The sequence below is a fragment of the Nomia melanderi genome, chromosome 1 (assembly GCF_051020985.1).
Source record: "Nomia melanderi isolate GNS246 chromosome 1, iyNomMela1, whole genome shotgun sequence".
In the NCBI taxonomy this organism is placed as follows: domain Eukaryota; kingdom Metazoa; phylum Arthropoda; class Insecta; order Hymenoptera; family Halictidae; genus Nomia; species Nomia melanderi.
In genome coordinates this window covers 21,145,061-21,165,317 of record NC_134999.1, presented here as the reverse complement: position 1 = coordinate 21,165,317, position 20,257 = coordinate 21,145,061, and the positions used below count along the sequence as shown (strand labels likewise).

Here is a 20,257-nt window from a genome sequence, read left to right as displayed (position 1 = left end):
CGCGTCGCGCACAGCTCCCATGGGGCAGTGTAATTTACCGATCGTAAGTTGGTCGACTAGCCTCGAGCCAAAAGCGCACAGGGCCAAAGAAATCGGCAACGTCTATCTCTATCTTCCCAAAAAACGAACCACCGTTGGAAGGTGATTCGATGTGCTTTGTTTACAGCTTCGATCGGTTGCGCGCGAGTAACTGCACCGACAAACAGCGAATCAGCGCCGAAAGCTGGATGAGAGAAGACGAAACTAGCCGACCGTACCGCACTGCTCGCGGAGCTCTTCTCGCGAGCAACGCGGAGTGGCCGGGACCGAGTCGCGGGGATTTCGTAAACGTCGGAGCGGAACTCGACGTCCTTACATCTGTCCGTCACATCTCGGTCCGTGAATGCGACAGAACGACGTAACAGACCCGAGACATAGTTCCGTCGACTCTCGAGCCAGTCGGGCAACTCGCGGACGGCGAAGTGTACGTACGTGATTCCCCGCCAGCAGTCGGGCCCTCGGAGCACGCCTACGCCTATCCGCACGTGCGAGTCGGCGCGCGTGTGTGCCTGCAGGTGTGCCTCATGAGTAGTCCGCCGCGGAGGGCCGCGAGCGAGCGCGACGATCCGGCGAGAGACGAGGAGGAAAGGCCGCCCTCGAGAGTCCGCGTCCTCGGAAGAGCAACCGGCGACGAGCACAGAGACCAAAGGGCGGAGTACGGGGATGAAACACGCAGGAAAACCGAGCGAATCGAAACGAGGGAGAGGAGGGAGGACGAAATGGACGCGAGAGAGCGTTCCTCTGTCGCGGGCTCAACGGCGAGAGGGACCGGCCGCAGCACCGCGACGCACCGGTGAATCGTTAGAGCGGCACACTGCTCGAGGGGACGAGGAAGCGGCGTCGCGACGCCCATACCCCGAGTCTGCGCCGTCGCGGCCTCCCTTTGTCCCCCACGAATTTCTCTCCCCTTCCGTGTCCATGGCGTCCACGCACGTCGCACCGGCTCTCCTCGGCTCCACTCGTCTCGGCTCGTAGTACCGTCATTCCGTGTTTCTATTCCGTCCCGTTTCGTTCCGTCCCGTCCTCTTCTATTTTCCTCTATCCCGTTCCATCCCGTTCCATCCCGTTCCGCGCCGCCTGGTCCACTATGCTCTCTCCCAATCCCGGAGCTCTTTTCCTCCCTTTGTTCCCGGTTCTCCCTAGACTTCCATCGCGAAACCAGGGCGCTCCCCGGGAACGACGCGTGTGTGCTACTCAGGCAAAGGCCCCCGTGCACGCTCAAACGCGCGGCGTTACCGGCGTCGCCGTCAGCAATGGGTCTCGCTCCGAGATCTCGCGACGCGCTTCGAACTCGATCGAAGAAGGCTCGACGTTTGTAGTCGCATGAATTTGAGTCTTCCTAAGGTTCGTGATAGATGTTGCACTCGAACAGATCGAACAAATATGTTTAACGCATCGCTCAACTGCCCCGTCGTTTCTTTCATTCGCGTTTGTTTCGCGTAAACAACATCTCTTGACATGCAATGGATCGTAGCATTGTCGTAAAGAGACGCAGTGTCGCGAGAGATAAAGGTTCAACGTTAACCCTTTGCACTCCAGGCGCCTCTAAGTCACCAAATGATTTGAAACAAAACTGTAAACTTTGATATTTAATATTAAACTTCGTGTAATGCATCAATGTACGAAATATTGAGAGAAAATAGTTCTCTTCCTGAATGCATGTGAGATTTCTTAATTCAATCTAGGAAAATGTCATCTGTATCTCATTAGAAACTATTGAATATTTCCGGTGATAAATTTCCGGAGTGCAAAGGTTAATAAACAGTTACAAGAGAATCTGTGAAGGTTCCTCGCAAATAAGAAACGAGAGATGAGAAATACCCTCGGCCTACGCTTCTCTCCGCGCTGCCGTTCCCCTATCGCGGGAAGATCAACTCCAACTTCGAAATCAAAAACGTTAGTTCGCTCGGATTTCACGCGGAGAGAGTTGGGAGAGTCGTTGAAAGGAAGGATCGCGAGGCTCTCTTTTCCGAAGCGGCTCCCGCGGGAGGAATCGCGCAAATATTTACGCCGGCTCGCGCGCGCCTTCGCTGGTACCCTTTCGCTCGAGAGAGGGGTGCGTACGCGCGATGCATCGACGCCGCATCGGTTCTTATCCGGCGATCTCGAGCACTGGGTTGCGCGCCAGATTCTTCTGTCGAGGAGAGAAAAAAGGGGAGGGCGAAAAAGAAAGAGTTAACCGAGCTCTTATTCGGTCCCATTAACCCTTAACAGCGAACGAGAATTCTAAAGCTCGAACGTTTGAATGTGGACTCGGTAAACTAGCGAATGTAGTGGTAAATTACTAAATTATAAGGGGTTGATTAACGCGTTAACACGTTGACGTAAATTCTATGGCCGTGCAACGCTCGTGAATGCAGCCGCAAATGACAAAGTAATCCTATATTCTCGGTATTATGAGCAAAGAAATGTAATTTTATTCCGAAAGCACATCTTGATCGAACTCCCCGAGAATCGAGCAATTATCGAACAAAAGAGAATCGCTTTTCTCGGCCATCGCCGACTTCAAAGCGAGCGTCGACGCGTTAACCGAGGCAGACGCGAACGGAACATCGAAACAGAGCCGGACAAAGACGTAAGAACGGCCGGTTGTCGTTGTTTGCTTCGCGACAGCGTTATTCGTCTCGATAACCCGGCGGGAGAGTGGCGCGGAAAAAAGGTCGGCGACCCCGGCCGGTGACTCGCGTGTCCAAAGGCATTTAAGTGCTCGCGTAATTACCCGCCGCGACAGAGGGGTGCACTTCACTTTTCTCACGACCCCTCCTCCTCTCCCCCGCGACAACAGGCTGCACCCCTTCGAATTCTAACGCGAACACGGCTCGCGTTCGCGTACCACTCGCACGCAACGATTTCGCTGGTGAGCTCGATCCGCTACCCCTCCTGTTCTTCCTCTTTGAGCGACAACTGCGCTCGACACGTGGGTTTGTTGTCTTCGCGAGACGCACTGGAACCGTCTCGATTAAGCTGGCCGTTACTCGGCGCGGTAGCTGACGAGCGTCGACGCTCGAATCGCATGAAACAAGCGTATTCTGTTTTCCACAGTTTCTCCGCGGAATCACGCGAAAGTCAGTATAGCGTACAGTAGCTAAAAGCTTAACCCTTAGCACTCCAGATGGTTTTGTAATCTATCAGCAACTAATTTTTACAGTGTCCCTAGCGAAAATGAAAAATGCTGTAACATTTCTTACATCGTTTAGTTTCCTTTTCAGTGCAAAATTTGGATGTCTGACAAATCTAATAATCGTAGGGTAGCTTCTTTGAGATTCATTAAAATATCTAATATTATTCCTGGCGCGATATTGGAGCCTACAGAGTTCAAAGGGTTAAATTAAGGGAACGAATGAACCTGTGCATCGACGTCGAGCCGTTTCAATAATAGAATCGGCCGTTCATAACTCTCGATTCCGAGCTCGGAAGCCTGATACGGCGACAGGAGCGTTCAAAGGGTCAGCAAACGGTTCCGTACCTATCGGGATTGGTTTCGCTGGAGAGGCGGCCGCATCTCGTCCGAGGAATCTCCGAGCGGCGGCGACGACCCGGTTAAACTTAGGTCAACATTAAAAATGGGTGGCCTGGCCCTTGGCTCTTTTTCCGAGCGACTAATCTCTTCCGTCTAAGTTTAGAGCAGCGCACAAGTGGCCCACTTCGAAGCGGACGGAGAGGATGCAGTGGAATCGAACGGGTTCCAGGAATTGTCATCCAGCGCGCGTCGCTTCGGGAGACTCTCCGTGAGAGCCGCTCCGCTTTTTCCGGATCGCGGAAGTCCTCTCGTGAATAAAATCATTGGGAATCCATCGCCGGAATCCGCCGCTGATCCGAATCTATCGGATCCTGGGGGCGTCTCGAGCGTCTTCGGATCCGGATCGCAAAGTTTCCGACTCGAATTTCGGGAATGCGGAATGTAGGTTCGAACCTACCCCTAAAAATAGTCCCCCGCCGAGCGGAAACTGGAGTTCGTTGCTCGCGTTTGCGCGAGAGCTACCGTGCGATCGATACGAAATCCCGCGAAAATAACGATACTCGATTCGAAAGATAGGCGTTATCGGGTGCGAACAGGCTTAATCCGGACGTTATCTCGGTATTATCGACGGCGCCGCGACCTTTCGTTATCGCCGCCCACGGCGATCAAACATCTGCGACGACAACGTGTTTTCTCGATCGAGCTTGCACCGCTGTTTCGACGAGTCTCGCTCGTGGCCACGATTCCGGGCCGAACACGAATGTCACGAGCGAGATCCGAGGTCAAACAAGTAGGATCATAATGCGATTTAACCCTCAACGGACTGGAAGTAAAAAAAAACTACCGTGACACAGATAACAGGCGGAAACAGATTCACAGAAGCTTAACGTGTCAATTGTAAAGATTACAGTAACAGCGATAAAAGTAATAAAATGATTTCCGCCGTACACGCGGCATTGGACTCGGTAAGTGAAAGTGCTCCGTTAACAGTTATCGTACCAGATAATTGCTAATGGTCTTCATTTATCTCTGTTACAGAAGAATAGGCGACGCGTAAAAGACTCGAGATTCACGTGGCAGTTGACGCGTTAATCGGCTCGACAAGCACAGGATCGCGATCCAGGTGATAAATGCGACACTTTTCGTCGGAAACAAAGAAACGAATCGTTCGAGTGGAAACGATTCGATTCGCTGGAGTTGTCGCCTCGAAGGGCAGCAGGGAAAAGGCAGGAGAGGAGAGCGGAACGCTGAAAACGGAAAGAAAAAGGGAAGGACGGGGTTAGAAACAACCCCCGCGCAGTCGATCGACTAACAAAGCGCGTCGATATTCCCGGCCGGAGAGAGAATTATCCCGGTGATTTCACCGGCAAGTATCGAGAACCACCGCCGCGTCATTACGCTTTCATTAAGCGAGGACGGAGAGACGGTGCGCGCAGGTGAACTCCGCCATTCAACGATCGCTTCATCGCTGCGCTGCCTTTTTCATCGCTCTCGTCTCGCGACGAACGGCCAATTCCGTGAATCGCCGGATAATCCGCGCGAGAATAATCAGATCTCCAGGACGGAATCGCCAACGATGCTTCTCGAATTCTAATCCCGAAGAAATTCGAATCGCTTCGGACGAGGCTCGATGCCCAACTGTTGAATGCCTCGGAAGAACGTAACGTCGAGTGCACCGCATTTTGTATTCATTGTACGAATCTTTTCCACGCGACAAAGCATATACGGAGCAAAGTGTGCTGTTCGTTTACAGTAAATGCAGCAAAAGGATCTTTTCGGGCGACGCGATATTCGATCCGCGCCGAAGCGCGAAAGATCGAGAGCAGCGGAGATCGCAGCCGCGGGCCAAGATCAAGGCGCGACCGCTAGGATCCGCGGCGCGCGCGATGCAATCGTCGAAACAATAGAACGAAACTGTTAGAAATTCCACGGACTGCAACCTTAGCGCGGCGTCCCACACGCGCGGGGAATATTATATAAAACGCCATTGTGCGAGCGCCGATAGACGACGCGGCGCGACGAGGCGACCGATTACAATATTTTGCAACGCGAAAAGCCGCGATTGCCGCCCGCCGGCGCAACAAAGACGAGACAAAGGGAATTAATATGAAAATTAATGTCCCCGGGCCGGGCGGGTTTCCTTCGTTTTTCCGCTGGGAACGAAGCCGCGCGGGAACTACGGGAAATGAAAAATTCATGAAAATCCGGCGAAAGGGGGAACGAGGCGAGCGGGCTAAGGGCGGCGGAGGGAACGGAAGCGGGGAGCTCCCGGAGCAGCCACTGCGTGGCTGCTTTGAAAATCTAAACTCCTCTTCGCAGTGGCCCACCGCGAAATGAACTATTTTCGTGCGCGCCGCGCCGGCCGCGGGATCCGAGCGCAACGCCTCGGAGAAAAGAAAATTAGAGAGGCTCCCCTCGCGTGCTACGAAACACCGGCCTCAACGGGAATTAACTTCCGACGTCGTTTCTGATTCGCCCCGACACGCCCTGCCGGCTTCTGGCCGCGTCTCGAACGCTCGGCTAACGAACGAAACCGGAGACCGAAACTACATTCGCGAGAAACGCCGCGTCCGCCTCCTTTCTCGGCTTGAAATTCGGTAAACTTCAGTGGACGGGGATTTCGATCCACCGCCTAAAAGTGTCTTCCCGGTCGTACGCTTATTTATTTACGCTCGGTCCGGAATTGCGATCGCAAGCGGGACTGGTTCGAGTAGCTGACCGCTTGGATCGATTTCGAGAAAAATGGAGCCGAGAATTCCAATGGCCCTAGAGTCCGCTTCGAACGTAGCATCCCCCGAGCGTCCTGCGTCGGGTTTCGTCGAAAAGGAGCCACCGCGGCGCGCAGTTTCAATCGTCAGCTGCGAACAGACGACGAAGAACGAGGAGAAGAACGAGGGGAACGCGAGGAGCCTCGTGACTAATGTCCGTTTCAATCGAGAGCGAACGAGAACACATCTGTTTTACACGCGCGTAGGTTGTCGACCGTGCGAAACAGCAATTACTCGGGACAATTCCGCGGAGAGACAAATCTTGGGCGAGGATCGCGCGGAGGGACACGTTCTCTCCAGATGTAGGGACGGAACACGAGGCGGGCTCGTGGAAAAATGTGCGGCCAGGCCTGTCCGCGGGTTCCCGGAACGGTAAATCACCCTTCGGACGCGCGGTGGATCCGGAAAATCGCCGGCTTTGTTTCTGCCTCTCGAATTACCGAGGCTTTTCACGCTCCACCGAAAATCCTTCGAGGAAAACCGAGCCCCGCGGAGCTGCGAGCCGACGTCGGCTCTCGACCGACCGCGCGTGGGGTCCTTTCGACCATTAACGCGTCCGTCGCCCACGAGAGTGTTCAACGTTTCGTGTAACACTGCTCGTTCTCCTTCGTAACAAAGGCAAATGCTGTTAGGATGAATTATTCATGGTTTTGTATCGCAGCTCTCGAGTTGCCGACGCACGCGTCAACGCCGTTTAATTCGATTCCTCGCGGATCGAGGATGAAAACTCGCCCGCGAACGGCTCGAGACGGCTCGCGCGACTCGGGTATACCGCGTGATCGAGACGAAAAGAAAACGTTAACTTTCGTTAACAGCCGAGTTTCTTCGCGTTTTACCGGCACGCGCGTGCCACAAATCCATACAGATCCGACGGGGGTAAAACGAACAACGAAACGAAAGTCGCGAGATCTGGTAATCCGCCGACAAATAGTCGGCCGAAGTAGGCTACGATTCACGCGTCGCTGAATTCGGCGTGATTTCTCTCGTACGGAACGGTCGTAAAGCGAACGAAACGAACGCGTGAACGTGACCTTGCAGTCTTGACAAAGAAACGCGATGACTGTTAACATTCCTGCTCGCTGTTCTTGCCCGCGACAGACGCGAGGAGGAATTCTTAATACGACCGAAAGTCGGCGAACACCTTAATGAACGCTTAACCCTTTAAGGACGAATGTCGGAGACATCAGCTTTCTTTATTAAAGGTGTTGAATATTTTAAAAAATTCTTCGCGGAGTTCAATCGGCGAACTTTTCGAACCGTGGAAAGCTCGATTCACCCCTTGCCCTACGTCATTCGCAACTGTCCCCTTTAAATCGCTGTTACCCTCGATGGTTAACCGGTAAAAAAATTCTACGTTGAAGTTAATTAAAAAAAAATAAAGACGTATATAGAAGATTCGGAACTTGGTCGCTAGACTCGATGTTACGAGGCGTGGGGTTGAACTTTAAAGGAACTGGTAATCGTCTTACGCGACGCGGAACCGTTACGTCAAGATGCTAATCAGGCGCACAGCCCACCAACTCGGTTTCGTCTCTCCCGCGCAGCTGCAGTTGCGTTTAAACATTTTTGGAGGCGTGCCACTCATCGATCGTCCGATCGACGGCCGAAGGTCAGGCCGCGAGCCACCCCTACAGGGAAACCGTCGAGAACCGCAACTTTCGCGGCCGAGAAGCATTCTCCGAGTTGAAACGCGTCCTTCTTCGACCCTTCGCGTCCCGAAGATGTCTCGAGGCGACGCTCCCATTGGAATGTTACCGAGAACCGAGAGCGCTTCGATTTTCTCGTAATTCGTTGCGATTCGCGCGCGATTTTTCGAGGCGCGGATTAAACCGCGAGAGATCGTTCGCCGGCTATTACCCGCGTGAATAAAATCAACGCCGCGGAGATTTCCTTATTCTTTCGCTCGTAACGTTTCGTCCGGCACGTAGATAACTGGACGAACACGAATGAACGTTCGCGGGATCAATGCGATTATTTATAGCCGCTACTTCGTTTCGCCGGCTCAGCGACGAACGATCGCGCATCCACTCGCGAACAGACGAGTTAAGCTGTTCCGCGGCGAAACGCAATATCTTTGTAATTCTCGCAACTTTAACGCGTTGCCGTTTTCCAGTTAGAAGTCCCGTGAAGCATGAAAGACTGAGATCGGTTCCTTCGTTTGTTTCTTATTCGGTGTATCTAAGTGTAGTCGAAGGAGAACGAAAAAGGGAGACTCTGACCGACTAATTAAATCGTTTGTCTGCGACTCGGACTTCCAAATACGAGAATTTCTCGCCGAAATGTCGACATTCGTCCGCAAAGGGTTAACAGTTCTGATAGCGTGTTTTACTTTCGTCGCGACGCAACGCCGAGCGTGCGGCAAAAAATCCGGTTCAATCCGCGGGAGAATTCATTCGGATTAATTCGGTGCCCAAGGGGTTAATTTGCGGAGCAGCCGCGAACGCTCCGGTGCTCCGCGTACGAGTGAACCACTTCGCCGAGCAAGACACTCCAACGACGGAACTAACGATCGGCGAGCGAACAAGTTGACATTGGATGCGCCGCGTACGGGATAAGAAGAAAAGGCGTAGAGGGTGTAAAAAAACCGGCGAATCTGTGTCAAATTTCTCCGAGTTTCCAATTGCGGCAGGCCAATTACCGACACTGTGTCGGATATATTTGGCGTGACCGGTTAGCCTCGACGAGGCTCGCGCAACGCCGCGAACCGGCACACGACACCGTGCACGGAGCGGTTCTTCTCGCGATCTCGTTCGTTATCCATTTCGATCGGGACGGTTCAAAGGCACCGATACCATTTTACTCGTTCCCGACGTCCGAACCGGAGCTCGGTGAATTCCGATCGACGGATCTCGCGCGATCGTTCGGAACTCGGCGAAATTCCTATGCATTCGCGTAATCGGATCGCGTTTGCGAAATCTCGATCGATGGAAAGAGACAACGAACTAACGGTGAACGCGTGAACAAGTGAAAACAACGATTTATACAAGTCGAAACGCGTTGACCAGTCGTCGAGACCGTTGCGATTAAGGTTGCCGAAGCGAGCGTTCGGTTGTGTTTTCTTCTTTGAAATCGTCTGCCTCGAAGTGCCAAAGGAGACCAAACGGTTCGCCAAAGTCGTAACGCGTGGCGTAATATTTCGAAAGTTAACGAGATCTTTTCCTCGATGATCATAAAGGCGACGCGTCACGCTTATCGTCGGTAAAATGTTGCAACTGCCGAGACTCTAGGGGAAACGAATGTCCGTGGCGAATGCGTCGGCCTTTGGGAGATCGACGAGATCCTTCCCGAGGCTCGGGATCTTCGAGTTTTCTAGAAATTTCATTTGATTAGCCTCGGAGATCCAACTTGCCGAGATCTAAACGAGAGATCGGTCGAGTTCCGGCCGAAGTAGCCTCGAAATTAACGGAAAACCACGGGCTACACACGAGACTCGGCTTGGCGTTCCTCCGCGGAATGATTAATTAGTTTCGCGGCGTGCGCGCGCGCGCGCGCGCGCTCGCGCTCGGCGGACGGATCACAGTCGCATCCTGTGGGAACGACCGGCTCCGCCATTTTTTCACTTTTAGATACGGCCCGATACGCGGCCGCGCGCAACGCCTCGGAGCGTGCTCAACCTTGCACTCGCCGTTGCGCTGTGAGAAATTCTCGTTTCTCGTTGCGCGAGGCCGCGGACAGTTCCCTTTGTTTACCAACGAATAACCTCTGAACCGATTCGACCGACTGCTAACCCGTTCCGCGCCGAGGCGGACTCGACGTTCAGTTTTATTCAATAATTAGACACTCGACGATTCAATGTTTCGTGCGATCATTAAATATTCATATCCACTTCTACTCTAATTATTCGTTACAGTCTCATTGTTTCTCGAGTGCCTTTTAACGAATCATTAAAATTCCATAATCAATTGCAACTGAATTAACCCTTTGGGGTTGGCTGGGTTACAAACTGTCCTTTGCTCGGCTTTTTATGGGATATATTTGAACCCATCTCGAAAAGTTCAAGTTACTCATAGTCGGACAGTTTAATATTTTATTCAAAGTTTCTCATCCAATTAACGATGCAACGCTTTTCACGGGGAACCGTCGGTCAGCGTTTGACCCTCGACCCAGTGAAACAACGTACTCAACATTCTGTGAAATTTGGTACACCGACTAAAATTTCGTTTACATAAGATTCGCGCCGATTAGATTCGTAATTCGCGTTGAACGTTCAATTCGTGGATCCACTGCGAGCCATAAATGCGAATCGTTACCAACCCTTAACGGACCGGAAGTATTTCAAGTTGACTCGCCGCGAGAAACTGCCGTAATACAGGTAAGAAGCGATTTAGCACGATGCTTAACGTGCTCATTATGAATATTAAAAGAACAACAGCAGGTAAACGTGCCATGTCGCTTATATAATGGCACTGCTTCGTTAAGGGTTAATCATTTGCACCCGAAAGTTTCCCACTAGGAATATTTAACATTCTTTTACCAGACAAAGACGATACTCTTTGGAACTCGAAGGGAAATCGCAAGTACATCGAGGAACAAAGCTATTTAATCCAATATTTCACGCAAAGTTCAACGTTAAACATTAGATTTTACAGTTTCACCGCGCGGAATGAAGCGGTGACCGAGAGTCGGCTGCCGAGTGCAAAGGGTTAATTCATTCTAATCGCATTTGCGTTTGTTATGAAAGACCGAGCAACGTTACACGGAACGCTAAAGATTCTCGCGGCGGTGAACGCGTTAACGAGTTGGCCCACGCGCAAATAATTCTCGTCGACGGAGGCGTGAGCCGGCAACGATTCACCGTCGCCCGGCGTAAATATTTGGGCCCAGTCGCATTCGTTTCCTCCGCCCTTCGACGGGAAACGCATCGATTGTTCGAGTGCGACGCGACTTTCAGATAACGCGACGCGATTTAATGATCGACCCAATTTCTGGACGAACAACAATGTACCATGAGAGGTTTCCTGTGTTCTCATCGTGTCGCAATAATCAATAGAGCCGGCCGGCTGTATCAAGGTTAATTGTCCCGAGGATATTAGTCAGTGTTATCTGCAATATCCTCGGCGCTGATTAGCTGATTATTATTTTTTCCCTTCGCTCGATATCGAGCATTCCTACAATCCAGCGATACGACTCCGCGATACCCAAGGAATTCTCGACACTTTCGAAACAACTTTCGTTGCTTTAACCCTTTGCACTCGAGAGGTGACTCTCGGTCGCCGGTTGATTTGACGCAGTAAAACTATAGAATGTGATATTTAACCAGTTAACTGTGTTTGACGAGTATACACGTCATAAAGCTGGACATGATACTAATTCTTTCAGCGGTGAATTCTTTATTTTTTCACGTAAACATGTAATTCTTCTTTTTTTCGCTTTCATCCTTCATTAAAATATACTCTACGTGCATTCGTCCGGCGTTCGACGAGTACATGCTCCATTTTTCGACTTTACTGCGCGCAGAACGAGAGGATTTTCCAACTAAATTCCACAGTTAACTGGTTAATGTTAACCCTTATCACTCCAGGTTGTTTGCGATCTATCGGCAACTGCTAATTTTTATAGTATTCCTAGCGAAAATGAGAAATGCTATAACATTTCTACTTTTATTTTCCTTCTAGTACAAAATTCGGACGTGTGGAAATTCTAATAATATTAGGGTGGTTTCTTTGAGATTCATGAAAGTGTCTAATATTATAACTGGTGCAATATTGGAGCCTACAAAGTTCAAAGGGTTAAACTTTGTGTAATGCCTCGATACGTGAAACACTGGAATAAAACAGCTTCGTTCCTCGATGGTTATTTCTCTTCGAATTAGTCTCAAAGAACATCGTCTCCGAAAGAAATGTTAAATATTTCTAGCAAGAAACATCCGGGTGCAAAGGGTTAATTCTCTTCTTTCTTTCCTTCAACGAATTAACCCTTTGCATAGGCGCCTCCGAGTCGCCACTCGATTTGCTCCGGTAAACATTGTGAATTGTAATATTTAGCGTAAAGTATCGTATGATGCAATAATTCATGTACGGTTTCTCGTTGAGTTACTTTCGGGAAATGTTCACTGTATTTCGTCAGAAAGTCTTGGGTATTTTTGGCGGAAGACTGTTGGAGCGCGAGGGGTTAAGAAACCTCGTCAACGCGATGGCAGTCGGAAATCGAAACCGATCTCAACGCTTTTCGCACCGTTGCGATGTTACCGTAACACGCGAGTTTTCGGAGAACGTGCTGCTCCTCTCGAACACGCTGTTACGTAACGCATTAATTGCCACGTAAGGTACATCCAGGAAATTGGCGAATAACTTTCGAAAGCAACACCGAGCCCCTGCATACCGCGTTAGACGCGTTACGGTGGATTCTTTCGTTTCCAAGGGAATTTTATTCGTTCATTTTTTATCTCTCTGGTATGCATTCGGAATTTGAGAAACATTTTTCGAGCATCAGCTCGAGACAACCCTTTGCACTCGAGGGGCGCCTTACAGTCGCCACCTGATTCGAGCAAATTTATAAAATTTTCAATTCAATATTAAACCTTGTGTAACGTATCAACACATAAAACATCGAAGTAAAATAGTTCTGTCTCTTATTTTATATAAGATAATCAATTGCGTTAGTTGCGAAAAATATCGTTAATATTTAGTTAGAAAGTAATGAATATTTTTCATGAAAAATATCGTCGAGTGCAAAGGGTTAACCCTTAGCACTCCGGGCTGTTTTGTGATCTATCAGCAACCAATTTTTGTAGTATTCCTAGCGAAAATGAGAAATGCTATAACATTCCTTCCATCTTTTATTTTCCTTAGTACAAAATTTGGATGTGTGGAAAATCGAAGAATTTTGGGGTAGTTTCTTTGAGATTCATGAAAATATTTAATATTATAACTGGTGCGATATCGGAGCCTACAAAGTTCAAAGGGTTAATATCGATAAAGCATTTGATTCTTATTTCATCTGCGAGTGATTGGTCCTTTCCGCTGGGTAATTGTTCGAACCGTCAACAGCCTCGTATGATCGCAAATTGTGAGAAGATACCGTGTAACGGACACACTGACGCATTCAATTCAATTACACGGCAGAGTAGATTTTCTGGGGCTGCGATAAGTTTCTGAGAAGCCGACGGGGCCGCTACGCGTGACAGTGCATTCCGCTTCGCGTCCAGATAACAAAAATAAAATCCGAACAAGTAAACAAGGTTAGGTACCCTTGGACGCGCGTGGAAACGCGACAGACTCTCGAGTGAACCCCCGCGCGACCGTACAGCGGTCCAAAATAAACGTGTAACTGGCGATGCAGGCGCGTTCGAGTCACGTATCGGTCGAACACGGTTTCCCGGAGGTGCAGGTCTCCGATACATGTTGGGGACAACAATCTAACGCCGACAGCACTTAACGATAATACCTAACAATAATACGTTTCACTTTCAGGAACGCAACGGGTTCTCGAGTAGACTATCGTGCGACCGTACTACGGTTTAACGAAAAAGCGACGATTCGCCGGGGCGATCGGTATCGCGCGAAACACGTGGACGGAGGAACAAGACTGATACATTATTTATATATTCCAACGAGTTTCCACGTCCCGGTGACGGACGCGCGATACGACGAATTCTAAAGCGACGCGACGAAAGCCTAGTCCACGCTTGTTGTGCGCGTTAGGGCCGTGACGTTGCATCAGAGATCCGTTCAATGTCGAGGAGCGACACGCGTTCGTATCGAAATGGAAAGATTCGGGAATAGTTTTCGAAAGACTGACGAAAGATCACGAGAGTAACCCCCCCTTTAGGATTCGGTGAGCCAAGTCGCGTTGGATTTGCCAAGAAGGCGAGTACACGGATACACTGGGAACGTGAACATACCTGTCATCGTGGAGGCGTTTCAGGTCAGTCATCTCGCGCTCGAACTTAAACTTTGACACCTCGCAGAGCAGCGCGTCCCGCTCGCCGATGACCTCGTTGAGCTCGCGTTGCAGCCTCTCGATCTCCGCATACTGCCGGCTGATCAGTTGGTTCTTCTCCTCGAGGATGGTCTCGACGTCGGGATCCAGGAGACCGGCCGGATCACCGACACTGCCCAGTACCGTGCTCATACCGTTTGTTTACTTTCACCCGGGGGTGCGCGCACCACACACACACGCACGCGCACGCACCGCACACACACTTGCGTTTTGTCGTGGCCCCGTCGTCTTCGTTCGATGAGCGGTAAGGTAGCGGCGGAGTGTAAGCTTCGCCCCGCGAATCGTCTCTATGGCTCGCCGCTCGACGGAATCACCAGGCCCACGCGCGTCGTATATCAGCACGCGGCACTCGCAGAAACGGCCCCGGCCCCATACCAGCGCGAATATCACACAGAACGGACGATCTGCCCGGGAAAGATGCACGATGATCCATCGACGACGCAGCACCGTTTCATTGCTTACTCGCCATCTTGCGTCTCGTGCCACCTCTCATGCTCGTGCCAGTCCCGGTTCACGACCGTTCCCGTTCCAATTCCACTGGATCGTTTGTCCAGAAATATCCCCGCCGGTCGCGCATGCGCCCCGCCCTGGAACTGGAGGGAGCAACGGTGAGCGCCATCTGAACGCGGACCGACGAAACCGCTCGTACTTTCTTGCGCCCCCATTTCCCGCGTCAATAACTCGAACGATCAAACCTTATCTATTGTTTTTTTTACTTGGCTTTTCTTTTTATTCCGTCCGATCATTTCCACGATGACACTCGGTGACTTCTTTGGTATCGAGTTTCATCGAATTTCCTTGTACGAACGATTGAGTCATTCCGGGACAGTGGACGCTGGATTTATTTTCACGCATATTTTTAACGATACCGAATCGTTTACCGTGGTAAATCGACACAGTTGTTTTCGCTGTGTCGTGATCGTTTTGATGCGAACAACGAATCGACTTGGGAATGTATGCTCTAGAATGAATCTCTAAAGGACGAGCGGAATTTATTTGGACGTTTCGATGCTGAGAAAAAATTCGAAAGGAAACATTATTTTTAGAACGTCGACGAACTATATTTTACGAAAATATGTGAGATTCTTCACGGTTTTGTGATATACGGATGCGTAAAAATAAACAAGTATTTAAGGGTGAAAGTATCTCGTAATATCGTCAGAAATATTTTTATCCCAGCGTACTGTGATTTCAAGCTGTTTATAAGAGGATACGAAAAAATATGAGAAACCTAAAATAGATGCCCGGGAGTATTGTCTCTTGCGACGTTTTGTATTTGCAAACGTGCTGTTCGTTGCATAAAGTGGCTTACAGTTCCCTATATATTCCTCGGGAATAACAAGGTCAATGCGTATAGATGCATTCGAAAGACGAGTAAAATGCAATAAAATGAACGCTACGATAAAATTTAATCAGATTTGTTACTTCTATTTGTCCGCGTTACGGTGCAGATGTTTAAATTTGCATCAACTTTCACAATCTCCTCGATGCGAAGAGCATTCTCTCGAATAGGTAAATTAATGGTTAAAAGACTGCATAGTTGATAGAAACGTTCGAATAAGTTAATTTCCATGTAACTGGTTCTATATAAAAATAAACGAAATATCTGTAATTTAATGGTAAGAGTATTCGAGTGAACGAGGGTATTCGAATCGATGTAGCGGATCAAGAATCTCGCGTTTCTATGCATTTCTGTAATGTCGCGAAAATCTCGTGATACCATCGGAGCGAAGCACGCGTTCTCCACATTGCAAAAATAGGTTATCTTTCTACGCCGCGTTTCACTCCGTACTTTCGTCCTGGCAGGCAACTGGTACAACACGTTCTGCTGGTGCAGCGTACGGGAGAGAAGAAAAAAGAAGTATAGTTGTTTCATCGAATTCGAGAGATTAAAGAGTTGTGTGTTCGGTAAACCGCGTGGTAGAAGAGACTGAAAACCGAGAACGTGTGGTGTGTTGAACACGACACGAGAGATCTCGACGTCCAAGAAGAGGGATACCACTGTCCTTTAAACGGAAAGCGACCTTTAGATACGACGCGGAAACCATTGATAAAAGGGATAATCCGTTTGATGGCGTAAACTCTTGGGACAACGTACGAAACGAGGGGAAGGAGGATGACAGTGTGCTTGGGACAGGTTCGAATTACTTCGAGTAACGCGAAATCAATTTTCTTGGGAGTGATGTCTAGGTTATCCCGTTGGATTATTGTTCACATAGGGTTGCGATGAGATATCATGGATATCTCCTACGAGAAACTCTCTGATTCCACGGTTGATCATCGTCTGATAGAACTTGTACAAATCTCTTCAGACGTGGCTCTCATGTGTTCATAACAATGAAAGCGGTGTGCATGACTTGAATCAGGTTAAGTCCTACTGTATGCGTTCGCATCGTTGTCCTAAAAGAAGTTTTCATTTTTAATATTGTTTAAACGCTACCGGAAGGAACACCTTTCTTTTTTATTCGAGAACGGAATTCATTTTCCGTTTCGCTTCAAATTTTACAAATACACATATTTCCGTTACACGATACTAGAGACAAGAAAAATTCAATTTAAAATTGAATGTAATCTATACACAACCGACGGTGAAACGACAAGTGCAAACGGTCGACGTGAACGAAGTGAACAAGATGTATTGTACAATGTTTTGAATACTACTGATGAATATATTAACAGTTATTTCAATCTTGCTATAATTTTTCCTTGAAAGGTAATGCTTGTTGAATACGTAGTTTTAATATCACCATAATAAATTATAACAGTTTTGTTTATTATTATATTTGAGCACAAACAACGTGTTTGTTAGTGTTAGGTAAGAATTTCAAGCAATACTGATTTATTTTTCCAAGCATGGCACTATTGAAATATTGTATGTTTGTACCTTATTTGTTTATTAGTTGTTCATTTCTCTATTATACTTCATTGAGTGCATTGTGAATAAGGTAAAATCGTTTTAGGTGAAATTCGTGCTATTTATAACATAAATTTTAATCACTGTTATATTTACTGACTCAGAGATCAAGCTTATTTACAAAAATCCATTGATAAAATCCTTAGTTTCTCTTAAGATTAAAGCTTTATCCGTTGAACGATTGGTATTAAATAATTCTCTTGAATACCTATAATCTTATTGTGTTTGTATCGAATGCCATGTTATTTACATTTAAAAGCGACTTGTGAGAAATAGAATATAACAAATGTTAAACTGTGATGTTGTGTGGTGTATTTTAAATACAGTGTTCGTGCCATTCCTTTCATATGCGAGACATTGGCCACAGTTAATGCCTTGTGAGCATTTTCTTGAGAATTATAGAAATTTAGGACCTCCACAAAAAAAGTTGGCTTTTAGTTAAGTTTACAATATTGTAATCTGTGGAAATTTATTCCAATCATGACAGAAATTACTATTCAAGATTTACAAAAACTTCTTATATACTTCTCAAAAAACACTTATCGAGCTAAGGATGCAGATAGTACGGTAATTCACATTTTTACAATGAATAAATTCTATTATTTAACTTTATTGTTTCTCTATAATAGATTATGTGTGACATGTTATTATGTATGTAAGGTATATTATTCTTTTAGAGCCAGGCAATTATGCGAAGATGTCTACTACTCACTGACTTAGATTATACTCACTCTACAATAAACAATAATGGAGGTGATCTCAGTGCACATTATCCTAGCCACCTTATCATTTTAGAATATGAGAAGTATAGAAATCCAAACATGTGCGATACGCCACCACCACTGCCACGCACAACAGAAACTATATATGAAAGCATGTATGACCCCAATAAATTGAAGGAATTGATAAAGAGTGCTAGATTTGCCAGGTGTCGCTCAAGATTTCCACTGCCAGTAATATTGTATAAAGGTAGACATGTCTGCAGATCAGCCACATTGTCTGGTGGACCTGAAATTTATGGTAGATCTGGGCTAGATTATTTATTTGCTGGTAGTGAAGGCATAGTCTCGATTCAACAACAAGTAGATGAAGCTCGAGGAGGTGATTCTGTACTTAGCGACTGGCAATTGTTTGATAAAGTTAGGCATCAAGATATCAAACTCCTGAAAACACTTAATGTAGGAACTATTATCGATTTCATGGTCGAGAAGAAGAAGGTCAAGTTTGGAATGAAGTAAGTGTAGATTGGTCTTAAAACATAATTGTTTAAGGATATGACAACATTAAGTATAGGATAATTATTAGAACTGCTTCTCAATTCTTGCTAGATTCAAGTTTTGTATCAGTTAATAGTATGTTGAATATTTTCTCATACTCTAAATCCACCTTTAAACACTATTAAATAGAATTATCTTGTTTGGTACTCAGTGTGACTTCCTCAGAGAAAGTAGATAAAGAGAAAAGGTACTCAGACTTCACTCTAATTTCACTGCCATATCCTGGATGTGAATTCTTCAGGGAGTTTAGAGAAAATGATTATCTGGCTAAAGGTTTAGTATTCGATTGGTCTCAGACTCACGTAGATGCACAAATTGGAGTGCCTGAAGATTCAATTTCTAATCAGTTACGGATCAGTTGGGAACAATACCAAGTCTGGGATCTAGTCGAGTTAACTCAAAATTATTTAAAACTCATATTAAGATACTTGAGTGATAGTAGTAATGGCATATTGATACATTGTATCTCAGGTATGTATTTCCGTGTAACAGATGATACAGCATTTAATTTAATTTAATATAATTAATCAGATACTGTTCACAGGATGGGATCGCACACCGTTATTTATTTCACTATTGAGGATAAGTTTGTGGGCTGATGGTGCAATACATACGTCCCTAAGTGCTTTTCAAATACTTTATTACACAATAGCATACGACTGGATGTTATTTGGTCATGATTTGGAAGATCGACTAAGCAAAGGAGAAGAAATATTTTTCTTTTGTTTTTATTTTCTGAAGCACATTCATGACGAAGAATTCAGCATTCATCCACGTCACAACAGGTCCAGACATACGGTTCTACGTAACGATAGTGATTCACAGTTAGATAATGTTATGTTTGATAGTGAATCAGTAGTGACATTAAGTTCAGTCAGTTCTAACTTAAGTCTGAATAGTTGGTGTAGCTCTGTTAGTCAGAATAGCAGAGATAGTCAAGATAATAATCCACCAGCCGTGTTTCACTGTGCTTCCACGGAGAGTCAAGACGACTGTCATAGTAATGGGTTCGTTTATATTTCATTCCTTCATATTTCGTTCCGACGAATGTCCACCGATACTTATTATAATATTTCATATTTCAGGAATGTTGTACCATGGTCATTTTACCCCTCTCCAAATAAGGAAGGTATTGCTCATGGATCACGATCCCCTCTTCCTCCGAATAGAACTTCTCCCGTAGCAGTTCCTGTACCCGGACGTCTTCGACAACGAAACGAATCTTCGTCATCTGGTGGTTCTTGGCAGATGATATCTGGGACCGGCAGTTTGCGCGGTTCCACGACTGCCAACGCTCCGCTCACAGATGGACTAACGTCTTCTGGTTTGGTTTGCAAACCCCTTTGCGAAACTTGTACAGGACACGCGTCTCAAGAATCAAGTACTACGATTATTGAGGATGAGGCATGCGCGTCATTAGCACAGTAAGTAGCAAGAAAAATATTTCTTATCTTTAATAAATATAAACATTATAAATTTCTATTGCATTCCTTGTAGATCTCGCAGAGAAAAGTTACAGTGTTTAAGAAGAATATTTTATAATGCTTATAGTCATACCGTCGGTTTTCGAATGAAAGATAATTCTGAATCAAGCGGCTTTGGCCAGCTACTTGGTAACTTTGCCGAAAAAGTAGGAATTCTTTCCGTTCAACGCACATCCTTGTGACTATGAACGTCATTAACTTTCCCCACGATCATCAGTTCGTTGTTATTGATTCCTTGATTCAATTGAAAATTTTATAAAACGCTATGCAATGAGAATGAAACATTGTACATTATCGTTTATGTGAATAATACATTGTTATACAAGGAAACGCGTGTAAGCGCTTAACATGAATAAAAACTTGATATTTTTGTA

At 47.0% G+C, this 20,257-nt stretch overlaps 2 protein-coding genes across 9 annotated transcripts in view; one reads left to right on the top strand and one right to left on the bottom strand.

Annotated features, from left to right (window-relative positions):
• The window catches only part of siz (Brefeldin-resistant Arf-GEF family protein schizo), a 65,523-nt gene extending 51,183 nt beyond the window's left edge, over positions 1-14,340 (bottom strand). For all 4 annotated transcript variants that reach the window (XR_012999491.1, XM_031976230.2, XM_031976243.2 and 1 more), the window contains exon 1: positions 14,111-14,340. Coding sequence is in view for 3 of the 4 variants with exons in the window: in XM_031976230.2 (XP_031832090.1) it covers positions 14,111-14,340 (230 nt within the window). In the remaining variant the exon portion in view is untranslated. The remainder of the gene's footprint in view (positions 1-14,110) is intronic.
• A 375-nt stretch (positions 14,341-14,715) lies between these two features.
• On the top strand, positions 14,716-20,233 carry EDTP (Egg-derived tyrosine phosphatase). Of its 5 annotated transcripts, XM_031976251.2 has the most exons (7): positions 14,716-16,921; positions 16,997-17,023; positions 17,449-17,689; positions 17,800-18,356; positions 18,551-18,870; positions 18,944-19,823; positions 19,897-20,233. In XM_031976251.2, exons 3-7 carry the CDS (start codon positions 17,603-17,605, stop codon positions 20,063-20,065), a joined length of 2,013 nt encoding a protein of 670 aa, XP_031832111.1. In that variant the 5' UTR covers positions 14,716-16,921; positions 16,997-17,023; positions 17,449-17,602; the 3' UTR covers positions 20,066-20,233. The 5 variants fall into 5 exon arrangements, with proteins under 5 accessions (XP_031832111.1, XP_031832113.1, XP_031832112.1 ...); XM_031976253.2 differs by lacking the exon at positions 16,997-17,023 and having other exon boundaries at positions 14,716-16,345; XM_031976252.2 differs by having other exon boundaries at positions 14,716-16,345; positions 16,428-17,689.
• Positions 20,234-20,257: the final 24 nt, after the last annotated feature.